Source organism: Salvelinus sp. IW2-2015, linkage group LG4p, assembly GCF_002910315.2.
Source record: "Salvelinus sp. IW2-2015 linkage group LG4p, ASM291031v2, whole genome shotgun sequence".
NCBI lineage: Eukaryota > Metazoa > Chordata > Actinopteri > Salmoniformes > Salmonidae > Salvelinus > Salvelinus sp. IW2-2015.
This window is the reverse complement of record NC_036841.1, coordinates 11,501,304-11,515,126: the sequence shown is the minus strand read 5'-3', so window position 1 is coordinate 11,515,126 and position 13,823 is coordinate 11,501,304. Positions and strand designations below refer to the sequence as shown.

The 13,823-nt window shown below is 41.4% G+C and overlaps 2 protein-coding genes across 2 annotated transcripts in view; both read left to right on the top strand.

Annotated features, from left to right (window-relative positions):
* Positions 1-2,635: 2,635 nt before the first annotated feature.
* Positions 2,636-8,250, top strand: LOC111960509 (tubulin-specific chaperone cofactor E-like protein). Its single transcript, XM_023982522.2, has 9 exons — positions 2,636-2,726; positions 3,192-3,256; positions 4,633-4,806; positions 4,993-5,132; positions 5,333-5,514; positions 5,790-6,046; positions 6,295-6,421; positions 7,133-7,249; positions 7,527-8,250. The coding sequence occupies exons 1-9, from the start codon at positions 2,722-2,724 to the stop codon at positions 7,909-7,911; spliced, it is 1,452 nt and encodes a 483-aa protein (XP_023838290.1). The 5' UTR covers positions 2,636-2,721; the 3' UTR covers positions 7,912-8,250.
* Positions 8,251-12,689: 4,439 nt separating this feature from the next.
* The window catches only part of LOC111960507 (ubiquitin carboxyl-terminal hydrolase 2), a 32,837-nt gene continuing 31,703 nt past the window's right edge, over positions 12,690-13,823 (top strand). Inside the window, 1 exon segment of the mRNA XM_070436803.1 lies at positions 12,690-12,952. The gene's annotated coding sequence lies outside the window, so the exon portion shown is untranslated.

Genomic DNA, 13,823 nt, shown 5'->3' with positions numbered 1-13,823 from the left:
GGGGCAAACTACATGCCCTCCTTGACACCTACAGCACCCGATGTCACAGGAAGGCCCAAAAAATGATCAAGGACAACAACCATCCGAGCCAATGCCTGTTCACCCCACTATCATCCAGAAGGCGAGGTCAGTGCAGTCCCATCAAAGCTGGGACCGAGAGACTGAAAAACAGTTTCTATCTCTAGGCCATCAGACTTAAATAGCCATCACTAGCACCTTAGTGCCATCACTAGCACGCTGCACCTATATAAATAGGCTTAACATCACTGGCCACTTTAATAATGGAACACTAGTTACTTTAATAATGTTTACATATTTTGCATTACTCGTCTCATATATAGATACTGTATTATATTATATTCTACTGTATTTAAGTAAATGCCACTCCGACATTGCTTGTCCAAATATTTATATGTTCTTAATTCCATTCATTTACTTTAGATGTGTGTGTATTGTGGGTATTGTAGTGAACTTGTTAGATTTTATTTGTTAGATTTTACTGCCCTCTCGGAGCTAGAAACGAAATAATTTCGCTAAACCCGCAATAACATCTGCTAAACATGTGTATGTGACCAATAACATTTGTTTGGTTTGATTTAGTATGAGACCAGGCTGGGATGTTCAGTAGAGAGGGCGCCAGCACAGTGACAGTAGTTTCCCAGCGGGGACAGCACCTCTTCAAATTGAACCAAAACAACAAGCTTCTCTACCAGGAGAGGACGCTGCAGGACATGGTAATAAAGTGACGTACAGTCATTGGAATTTCAGTGACACTTGTCACGTACAAGTGGATGTACTCGGTTTTGCCCACCACTCCTTCAGTCAATGTCATCAAACTGAATTCATAATTAGTATTTGTATGCAACAGCAAAAGGGGCAGGAAGTATATCCCTGAAAACGTTTTAGCAGAGATATCGATGTGCAACATATCATATCATTTCAAACCTTTCGCATCATTACCAGTCATGTCAGCTATAGTAGCATTACATATGATTGTAAATGGGTTATTATTACAAATTATTGTATTGTATACTATACAAAGCTGCGCAWGCAAGATATCGGGAAAATATGCAGACGTTTCATAAAGCTACGTCATTTCCGGGATGATAGAGGGGCAATGACAGCTTGATCAACAACAAGACATTTACACAGAACAGATCAATAAAGGTGAGTTTGGAAATGCGAAAATATGAAATGTAAATATATTACTTTAGATTATATCTAGCTAATGCAATCGTATTAGGACAATAGTAGTTGCGTCATGTTGATGCATTGTCTTTGCATGGGTCGTTCAATGATGCTGACTGTGGAGTCTGGACCAGTCCCTGACCGTTCGTAGAAGAGCATATGCAATGTACAGTAACGTTTTAGATAGCAAATCTAGCTAGCCAATCGTACTGGTGTAATCGTAATACATTGCAAGCTAGCAAACCACTGATCCTGCAGATAACTAGCAGCTYAAAGCTACAGTCAAATTGTACAGAATGTTTACGTCTAATATTTATYAAATCACGTTGTAATCAGCCTCGACGTTTATCCTATAAAATACGTTTCAAGCTTGACATATTTATTTTTCTAACGTTCCCTGTTTTTATTTTTTTGTGTTTTTTTTCATGCTCGATTTGATCTGCACGTAATTGTCCCTGATATGATTGCCATCTTTTTAGCAACGTTAGTTCTCTGCAGTAAATTACTCATTATGTACATTTGCTGTACTGTAGCACTAGCTAGTATATCAACTACTTCATTTGAGCAATATCTGAGCTGTAAATTAGCTAGATAGCTGTGACAAGGATTTGGCATGGATTGCACAAACAATGTTTGGCTTGACAATGACAGAAATGTAATTGGCAATAGCACAAAGATATATGAACCAGGCTAATTATTCTCATAATCTCATGACCATATTTAAACCTCTGGAAAAAAGATATGTAATTTGGTCCTTTTATTTCTTCTATTCTGAAGTTAACATCAGTTTATGTGTCTCTTGATGTTCATCAGAGCCAAGCTATTCACAAAACATAATACAACGTCAGGGACATAACTTAGCCAGGGTTCCCCAACTTGGGGCCCACGGGTGATTTTTATTTGGCCCCCCAAGTTTTCTGAGCAAAATGTCCAAAAATGTTTTAAATGTTGGACATAAAAGACTGAAAACACCAGATTATCAGTGCCAAGTGATTTTAATTTTGGAAATCTGTTCCAAAGTATTCTCACGCATAATAGAGAGATATAGTATAAGTGATCYTATAAAAATGTAAGCAAGGTTTGAAATGATTATGTTTTAGTCAAATATTATATCTGTTTGGGTTCTTGTGGTCAATTTYCGGTCTACAAATGATTTGTAATGATGTTCCGGTCCCCTGACCATCCGCTCAAGAAAAAATCATTCCACGGCTGAATCTAGTTGATGATCCCTAGTCAAACTAATATAATGAGTAGGCCTAGGCCTATTTACAATCTAAATTKATTTCCATGCTGATATTTATTTGACCTGCCCCTCAAAGTTATGCTTTAACAAGTCAACAATACATATATATTTATGTAGATTTCTTTAATGTCATTTGAATATCATGCATAACTGCATATGGTTTGTTTTGATTCCAGTGTCTACTCACACGTGGTGTCTGCGTGTCCCTCCTGTTCACCTAGCAGCCCCTCACTGGAGAGAAGTCTGAAGGAGGAGGGCTCAGTCTCTCTTCCCCTGCCCAGCCAGCCACTATGGAGTAAGCATTGAGAATTCTAGAGATATTATCTTTATAAATGTCCCATTATGGCGTCTGTGAGCGCACAGACAGCGCCATCACAGATAGAACAAAAAGCCAGATGTTTCATCATATGTATAAATCAAGTATGGTGAGGAGAGGAGAGGAAGGCCAGTGGCCGGCAGTGGGAGAATATGGAGCGAGATGGAACTGGGCCGACATTCTGCAGATTTTTCTCATCGATGAAAAGCCCGATCACAATACAGTTTTCTGTTCCCAAAACTACAATCTATTGCGAACAGAGTGCACTAGGTTTTGTAGATTTCAAAAAATTGCATTATTTGCAAAGAGTGCAAGGGCAAATTGAGTTATTGCACACTGTTCGAAGAAGAGATTTGTWCTTCCTTTTATACTGGTGTTACTTGCCAATCCGTCCCACCAGCGCATGAATGTCCCTCAATTCCAAAAACTGTGTTCCTCTGACAGACCTTCTCTGCAGAAACCCACAATGASCTGTGATAGTGGACTGGTGGAGAGGAACATTGCTGGAGGTAAGACACTCTTGTTACTGTAGTATCATTGTACTTTATATTACCTATTATTTTCCTCACACTCATATATGTTAATTAAATAATTTTGCTCATATTAGTCAATAACCTAATAGTAACGTGTCAGTTTTGTACAATGATAAGTATAAGGATATTATGGATAATGTAATGTATCACTTCCTTTTATTGTTATTGTAATATAACACATACAGGCCATATCCCCTGTTTACTGTGAKCTACACGTTCTGGTGAAGTACTTTAATATGATACTATTACTTTAATTTCAGTATAACCTCTACATTATTTATATAGCCAGCAGCAGATGGTGGTTTATCTAGGGCAACCTGCGAGGCGTTCAAAAATGTGTTTTMTTTTTTTCACAGTTGAATATTGAAAGAGAAATTTCACCACTTAACAACCTCATTCATCATCTCCAGCACCACCCCAATATCAACATATTTGAAAATGACGGGTTTCTATGTTTTGTTGTCAAACACTACTAACGCTTGCCTGCTCATCGTTGTTTAAAATCCCCTGATGCACACCAGATAATGTCATCAGTGTTTCCGGATTGTGTCAAACTTTGCCTGTTCAGTTGGTTAAACATTCAAAAGGCACTCGCACATCTGAGCTATCTTTTTTTACAGGTGCATGGTAACAGTTGAATGAAATGAGAAAAAAGAAGAAACCCACAAACTGCTCTTGATAGTATTCACTGCTCTTTAATAAGCTTGACGTATCGGCCTTATTAAAGCTTATTAAAGATCAGTGAATACTATCAAGAGCAGTGTGCGGGTTTCTTCATTTTTCCTCAGTTGGTTAAACAGGAAATATTATGTCCAAAGWGCAGAAGTCTATCCACTTTTTCAATTCATTTGTTTTTGATTTCGACAACATAATCCAGAAAAACTGTTTGAGAATCACTGATATAGGCCTGCCCTTTTCTCAGGCGTTCAGAGGGCTATGAAGTTTCAATGGGAAAGTCTCACTGTGTTTTACTGATAAGGACTTCAGGACAGACGACTGAATGTATTATTTTGCTCTGGCTGTTTTGTCTCCAAGGTATTTATATCAAGCAGCATCAACTGAATGACCATGCAAAAGAGTAACTGTTAACATGCCCGATTGAAATACTGTAGATGAGAATAGAATGTGTCGTATGTGAATAGCATACTTTTCAGTGAAGACTGGTATGTATTGTATGACCATAGCTGTTTAGAAGGTGAAACAGGTTAGGCTAGTGTTAGTGATGGGCGAGCCCCTCCAAGTGATTGGACGTGAGTGTGAAGGTGAATGACTTCCACTATTGTCTCAGCCAGCTGACCCTGCCAAGCTAACCTCTATGAGTGTTTGGCTCTTTTACCACTTCGGCGTCCCAGCCGACCCAGAGGGGATGTGGGACAGTGGSGCCGTGGATCCACCCGAGGAGGAGGGCCGCACCTTCATGCAGGTTCTCAGCGAGAAGTACAGCCCGGAGAACTTTCCGTACCGCCGATGGCCCGGCATGGGCATGGTGGTAGTGCCAACTCTCCCACAGGGCTCGCCCTTGAAAGGTGAGGACTTCAATTTGATCCATCCACAGTTTTACCCATTGAACCCTGTTTTAAAAACGCCATTGGCATCRCTGAGTAGGTTCCTTCCTCTTCAGCAGCTCAGTTAAGATGAAGATGAGGATGATGATTGAGCGATGGTAGAGCCCGGTTTACTCAAGTCATTCTGCTCTCTCTCTCTCTCTCCAGATCGTTTGAACCTTCCCAGTGTGCTCGTCCTGGCTGGCTGTGGAATCAGCCATGCGGGAGAGCAGAGAGAGATCGCAGCCTTCTGTGCCCARGTGATGGAGCTCGACCTGTCCCTCAACAAGCTCCAGGACTGGCATGAGGTGGGTGGGCTCAACTAGGGTACTCTGTCAAGATGGGAAACATTGAGTACATTTAGTATAAGAATTGGGTATATTTTATAGTAACTTTGTACATGAATTCCTCTACCGGTATGCAATCTCACCCATATCCTTGTAGCTAGTTACATTTATGAATAATTATATTGAGGACATCACACTAAGTTTGAAGCCACTCCTTTCAGATCAGTAAGATTGTGTCAAACATCCCCAACCTGGACTTCCTCAACCTGAGCTCCAACCCGCTAAGTGAGGTTGTCTTGGAGCCTAGCGGTGCTAAGGCCTTTGCCCGAGTCCGACGCCTGGTCCTCAACAACACTAAAGTTTCCTGGAACACAGTGCTCGTACTAACACGGGAGATGCCTGAGTAAGATAAACCTTAATGCTACACTGCTTTTAAACACCTTTTTATCAAAGGCAACTCTGATTGTTCACTTCTCAAGACGGAAAATGTTGTTTTCCTAAGTCAGTGAGAGGGATTTTGTGTCTTTCTCGAGTATTGTGGACTGGAGAGAGTAGTGAGTGGTTATCTGTCATGAGGTCCAGGTTGCAGGCAGCCAACAGTACATTACAGTAGAAGCATTAAGAAAAGTTAATGGTCTATATACTGAGCCTTGTGTTGCTCCCTGCCCTGCCCGCCAGGCTGGAGGAGCTGTTCCTGTGCCTTAATGAGTACACTACCGTGTCAGCCTCTACTGTGCCCTGCCCCACACTGCGCCTGCTGCACATCACCGACAACAACCTGCAGGACTGGGCCGAGGTGCGCAAGATTGGGCCCATGTTCCCCGGCCTGGAAACTCTGGTCATGGCCAACTGCAACCTGAGCTCCATTCAGGACGCCGAAGACATGCTGCGGCGCCTCTTCCCCAACCTACGCAGCATCAATCTGAACAACTCAGGTATCAACCAGAGCAGAGTCTATTGGGGTTGTGTCCTTCACTGGAAACTGTCCTTGGATATTTTAAGTGCACCCAACATCCTTATCGCTAACACTGCCCTCTACTTGGTCTGTCTGTCTGGTCTGGGCACAAATGTAAAGATCCTTCTTTTTGACTGCTTATGGAAGTTATGAGTTTTAATCTCATTGACTAACAAGGTGTGCGTGCATGTGGMTGTGTGGTCTGCTATGCGTCTCTGTGTGTGCCAGGTCTTAACCGATGGGAGGACATAGAGAAGCTGAACCAGTTTCCTAAACTGGAAGATGTGAGGCTGCAGGGGATTCCCTTACTGCAGACCTATACCAACACAGAACGCCGGAGCCTCATGGTAGCACAGTAAGTTTCTCTGGGAGCTACTGGGTGAGTGAGGCAACCACACAGACCTCAACACACAAATTAGTTGAAAGATCTCATTTTTCACTGAGTGCGGTTTGCATCCACACAATAATGCGATTTAATATAGTAGCTTGATTAAAACGTTTACATGCTTTGCAAGAAGAACAATTTCCCTAATAACCCTGTTTACAAGGACACATCWGAAATGGCGWTTWTTWTTWTTTTTTGCCAATCAAAAGAAACATTCTACCACATCGACCTTGTTATTTTTGGGAAGCAGTTTTCTTTCTGAGTTCGGACATTATAAAGTTTGTCTGTGAAAACTACTTCTAAGACGGATACATTCAGTTGTTCCGAACTCACTTCTTCACTCGCGCTAAAGAGGGAGACTCACTCGGCTYGCACATACACAGATCAAATACACCGCTGGAACYCRGATTAAGGTGTTTACATGTCCTAATKATATGAAAGATTATTCAGAAAACCAGGTGTTTTAATCGGCGTATGCTTACTTCGATTTTGACCTTACGCCGATTATGATCAGCAGAGTGAGGTGTTTACATGATTATTGCATAATCTTCATACTGCCATAATTAGTTTAATATCAAATTATTACTGTGCCTGTAAACATACTCGCTGTGACATTGCATTAACACAGACACACACACACATATCTCAAGATAGTGAAAAGCTCACCCTTCATCCTCGCAGCCTGCCCTCTGTATCATCGCTCAATGGCAGTGTGGTGACGGACGGGGAGAGAGAGGACTCCGAGAGGTTCTTCATCCGTTACCATGTCGACTACCCAGAGGAGGAGCTACCTTACAGGTATACAACACAATGCTTCTCCTTTCACTGTCCAGTCAAATTCACTGATCCAGTGAGACTGAATATCCATTCAAAAGGATTTGGCACATACATAACTGGCTTAATTGTAGTATTAGGTACCTATTAAAATGTGTAGATTAAAAATGTAATCTTCAGATTCATTAAATTAATTACTATAACCTCACCTAACCATAATGTAAAACAACTTAGCCTAGATGAATGTGGTCTATGTGGTGTGTTTGTGTGTTGCTAAACCTGTCTTTACCTGCCGTCCTAGGTATCACTGCCTGGTGACCAAATACGGGAAGCTGGAACCCTTGGCTGAGATCGACCTTCGACCCCGCTGCCACGCCAAGGTGGAGGTGCACTGCGAGGACAAAGTGGAGGAGGTGAGTATCCGCCTGGACCAGACCGTGGCCGAGCTGAAGAAACAGCTGAGGACAGTGGTGCAGCTGTCGGCCAATCAGATGCGTCTTTACTACATTGACAAGGAGTGTGTCTTTGGGCCGGAGGAGATGAAGTACCACACCAGAGCCCTCCACTCCTACAGTATCCAGGACGGGGACGAACTCCTGGTGGTGCCTAAGGCTGGCCGAGGGACTACCACCACTGCCAAACCACTATCAAACCTTAACTCCAAAACCTTAACTCCCCCGCCATAAAAATAGAATTACTAGAACGGTCCACCTATCATGGCACATTGACTTGAATGGGGATGCAGTTCTAGTAATTATATTTCTATGCTCATACCCTTCCCCATCCTAATCTTGTCTGAAGAACTCCCTGCACCCCTCCTTACGCCCATCCTATGTTTTACATTCAGTGTGGGACACACTATCAGGAATAACAGCGACTCTGACTCTGATTCTGACTGGCTTGTGTTTCACCTCAGCACCACACATGCACACACACCAATTAATCAGAACGAATGTGTCTTGTATGCTTCCCTCTAAAGGTGTGCATATTATGTGTGACTGAGTCCCCTCTTCGTCTTGGTGTAACGCCTCTGCCCTTGACTCCTAAAAAGTCTATATTTCYGGGGAGGAGCACAGGAGATATTGTGGAGTACAACCACAGTATCTTTTATCTTTAAGACAATCTCTCATTTGCATACCCTGTGGTGTGCAGAGGATGTTGATGAAAGGATATGGTATACTGCTGTGCCACAGACTCTGTTTTGAGTGTACTAGGTTGATTGTACTGTACCTAACGGAAGTCTTCATCGCGCTGTGTCATTCCACTTCCTCACAAGACCGAGCCATAGTTTTTGATGGGTTATTCTAAGTTAGGTTTAGTTCTTCTACGTTTAGTTCAGTAAGATTAGTATTTTTGGAGGATACTTGATATTCAAACTCAAATCGTGCTGAGTTTTCAAATTGTCTTTCTTTGGCCAGATGTATAGGATATTGATGCCTCTGACTGAAATCATTGATGTACCATAGAGTGCTGCATGAGACTGTTCTTTCCTAAGTATGTTTTTATGTCGTTTGTGTTGATCCTTCCACTGTCTGGGACCGTCCGTACATGTTAAGCCTAAATTACGTTTGAACACCTATTGACACGTTTGCTTCTGTGCCAGAGCCAAAGTATCTCAAGTCTATTGCAGACAGAGGCTTTGTGTGTTCACCAAAGATTTGTATGAACTCTGTGTACTGTTCATTGCATTGTTGATGCATTTTCCTTGTGTGTAAAGAGGCTCATGCTTGGTGTTATTTTTGTTATTGCGAGGGCAAAGGTCACTATGTCAGTAGCGGTTGTCTGGGACAGTAGAACTAAGGCATTGCTTGGTACCTCACAGCTAAGGGACACCGCCACTTAAAATCCCAATTTACAGGCTGTTTGTTTCCCTGTTGTATCTTAATTTACATAATTTGTTGTATTATGTCATCGTCTGATTTGGAAGACAGTAAAGTATTGGAAGATGCACTTAGTAGAGCTAGATCTCTCTAAAGATTGGAAATTAGACAATAGCAACATATTTCATACCGCTTGTTGTATTTATTTAGTCATTACAACATTGTAATAAGCAGTAAGGGTCCGTTATTTTTGGTAGGCATAATATTTCTATGTCGCTTAGATGGCTACTTGGTCTACTCTAGACAGCTTCTCTTGGTTAGTGAACCCATATTTGAATMTAGTCAGTATGCACTGGCAATCAATCAATCAAATTTATTTATAAAGCCCTTTTTACATCAGCCGATGTCACAAAGTGCTATACAGAAACCCAGCCTAAAACCCCAAACAGCAAGCAATGCAAATGTAGAAGCACGGTGGCTAGGAAAAACTCCCTAGAAAGGCAGGAACCTAGGAAGAAACCTAGAGAGGAACCATGGTCTGAGGGGTGGCCAGTCCTCGTTCATAGATGACCAGCAGGGTCAAATAATAATAATTACAGTGGTTGTAGAGGGTGCAACAGGTCAGCACCTCAGGAGTAAATGTCAGTTGGCTTTTCATAGCCGATCATTCAGAGTTAGAGACAACAGGTGCGGTAGAGAGAGGGGGTCGAAAACAGCAGGTCCGGGACAAGGTAGCACGTCCGGTGAACAGGTCAGGGTTCTATAGCCGCAGGCAGAACAGTTGAAACTGTAGCAGCAGCACAACCKGGTGGACTGGAGACAGCAAGGAGTCATCAGGCCAGGTAGTCCTGAGGCATGGTCCTAGGGCTCAGGTACTCCGAGAGAGAAAAAGAGAGAGAGAAAAAAAGAGAGAGCATACTTAAATTCACACAGGACACCGGATAAGACWGGAGAAATACTCCAGATATGACTGACCCTAGCCCCCAGACACATAAACTATTGCAGCATAATTACTGGAGGCTGAGACAGGAGGGGTCGGGAGACACTGTGGCCCTGTCCGACTATACCCCCGGACAGAGCCAAACAGGCAGGATATAACCCCACCCACTGGCAGGCACACTAATGCATTAATGTGAATATTGAGAGTGGCACTGTCTAAAGGGATAAAGATTTAATCAAATATAAAGGAATAAAACATTCATCTGATTCTGGAGCCATGGCTCCATGTACATTTAGATAATGTCATAGGCCTAGATGTAATGGCTTCCCGTGATTTCTGAAATAATGTTTTAGTGTAGGAAGTAGACACTACTGCTAACAATGTGTGAGAATTGAGAGTGGCACAGTACAGTAATTGAATCCGCTATAGGCTGATGGTATGCGTCAGTCATCTGAGCCTGTACAATTTTGCTCTTTGTACATCCAGTTCATACTGTAGTGATGCCTTTTATTTCTGTTTCATCATCATAAACATAGCACATTTAAGGATTCTGAATTAAGTTATCAACTTATATCTGCTAGAGTTTGACATGTTTGAAGTGCAGAAATGTGTAATTATTTTTTATTGATCATTTTAATTTATAATATTTATTTATTTATTTTTGTGTGCTTTCCCTAGTAGTGTCAGCACACACTGAATTGATGCACTAGTTATTTTCAAGATCAGTATGTTTTCGTGTAAAGGATCTGTTTGGCATGTATTCCAGGTCACCACCTTACTCTAGTCTGGGTTTAATAGCCAATGCTTTATAATTCATTCATGTGTTATTTGTTCCGGAGTAGTACAAATATTTATCGCTGTTGTGGGTTAGTGCCTATCCTGAARCGCAAATTATTTATAAAGCCATTATGCAGCTCCACAATAATCAGGTACAGTACATATATCTCCTGCTGTTCTGTTYTAGGTATGAATCCTTTCTGCTTATTCAATCTAACCTTGTGTATTCTCATCATTGTGTAAAATGTGGGAAGAAGAAAGGGATACTAAAGTAATGTACCACTTACTGTTGTTTTGAAGGTAATGGTTTAAATGTGTCAAAAGAATCTGAGAATTTCAGCCATTACAGGCTAGGTAAACCGGGCAGCTAGCTACATCGAAATTAGCATGATTCTAAACACCTGATATATGTGTGTTCCATGAGTTKAACCAGTATAGAGACTGTTTTCTGATTGTCTGCCTCCTGGATGTAACAATGCTGTCCAAATGTGTTTACTACAGTACATGCAAATGTTTAGAAAAGGTATATATATGTGTGGCATAAAAATATAAGTATGGAACATGTATCATTCAATGATGGCTGTATGAGTTTGTATGATTGAATGCAATTTAAATGGCAGATGAGCAGACTGATGTAATTCCTCTGAACTCCATATTAGTCACCTGTGTAGAGAAAGATGCATACAAGAATAAATAGTATTCTTCTTTCTACAGTGTAGCATTCAATTATTCTACTATTACTTTGGCTGGGAGATGTTGTCTATGCAGTCATTGCTATCCGCCTATATTTTTTTGTACAGCTGGCTTATTATGACGTTGTCTGTGGTATTGTTGCCAGTCCCAGTTGTCTTACCTTCCATTGCCTTGATGGAAGTTACAAAAAATTGCCCCATTTCAGCTCAAATACTTTACAACAATGTAAATCCAAATAAATGTGGCACTTTTTTTTAGGGCATGGGACTTATAGAGGTGTTGCTATGATAATGTTAAAGATTATGTTGGCTTCTAAACCTTTCTTTTCATAATAAGAGGCAGGGCAGGTGATAAAACATTCAATGACACATCATTTTCTATTAATGATTTGTATTATGTGAATTATCTGTGTCCCCCTCCTAAATTCCAAAAAAGACAATCGGTCGCTGCAGTGTGAGTAGACTGCAAATAACAACATTATTCTTATGATCTTTGGTAGCTGTGAAACAAACTGAAGGATTTATAAGGGACACACATGCACCTTTTTAATAATTTTTTTTTATGTTACCTTCATTTAACTAGGCAAGTCAGTTAAGAACAAATTCTTATTTGCAATGATGCCCTATGGGATTCCCAGTCACAGCCGGTTGTGATACAGCCTGGATTTGAACCAGGGTGTCTGTAGTGATGCCTCTAGCACTGAGATGCAGTGCCCAAGCCCAATTTATCTCATTGAACATTGCATTAAACATTTATTAAATATTTAATGGTGTTGTGTGTGTATATTATGTGGTATTGCTGAATTCCAAATCTAACATTTTGAAATGTCATAACCACTATGCTTATCGTTAACCATGACATCTATGAACATGGCTGTGGTTATTTGACCAGAGAGAGATAGTAGAAAATCTTTGTTGTGACGTAACAGGCGCTCATTATGACACAACGCTGCCCTCTTCTGGATTGTCGAGTTTTATCTTGATTATTTTTCCGAGCCGTGTGTGGTCTTGGCTACGAACAGCAATCAAGGAAAGGCAAGCCACTGGAGTCAGAGTGGGGTCTTACAACCCCACGGACGCAAGGGGATTTATGATAAAGAGATAATTGTTTGCAAGCAGTTGTGTGGGCAATGTCAGATCAGATGTGAACGTGAGTGTGCGGACCTGAATCAGTGTGGGGGTCTTTTTCTCTGTGTGCTGTTTACATCCGTCGCCAAGGTGATCGTAAGGGAGGCGGTCCTCTGGTTTTACGTTCGTGGACAGGAATAAACCAATCCACGACAGCTATTTGCTGAACTAACGTCACAGTTAAAGAGAAAGGTCTGTTACTTGGTCAGCTAAAAACTATTGAAATGCAAAGGCAGTGATATTTTATGTCTATCTATTTTATGTCAAATGTTATCGGTTCAGCATACCGATATTCAAAACTGTGGTCTAACGACGCCGGGGACGCTCTGCCAGTCGGACTGACAACAGACGGGATGATCTCAGAGTGGGGGTGAGTGAAGAATGCAGTGGCCACTGGCCAGTGGCTGCTGGCAAACCTTGGTACAGTTGATTTCTTGCCACTCTGATAGTTTATCTAAAATGTGTATGCTTCAATCTCTTAGTATGAATGCAGCTAAGCTAAAACTGGTGGTCTTGAGTCACAATCAGATGCTTAGCTAAAAAGAGACTCGTCCCGTATAAAAAAATAAAAATACACGCCCGCGCTCTGACTCGTTCGCGCGCACACTCTGCTAACAAGTTAGCTAGCCTAGCTAGCCAACTTGCTTGCCCTGGGACTGGTAGTGATATGTGGTTCTAGCCAATTGCTGCCGTATATAAACTCGGGGAGCTGCTAGCCCCTAGTGTATTGGCGGTTAGTCCATAAACTGTGCAAATTTATCACCCGTGAATCGAGATCATTTATCAATTTCGAAATCAGCCTAAAAAACTTCTGGCTGACTTTTTAGGTCGATATCGTAGAGGCTAGCTATCATTGAATTTGGCGCTGACAGTAGCTAACGTTAACTGTAACGTTACTGCTCCCTCGCCCCCGTACAGTACACCCACGCCCTTCCCTGCACTCAAAGTAGCTATCAGCCCAGGGTTTCAGTTTTCATCACTCAACTATCCATTATGTGATATGCATTTCAAACCAGACAGTGTAATATTGCGGAAGAGCTACCCCCATTCTTAAAACAGTCCTAACACAAGTTATGACAATAGCTGCCTGTTTGTATCCTAATTGTGTCATACACCCGTTCTAATATATTTAATATTTTTAATATAAACTAGCCATGGTTAGTTGTTGATAATCAATATGTAAATTAGTATTTTTCCACTTTTGGATGAAACTGGACATTTCACTGACTTCCATTCCTTGT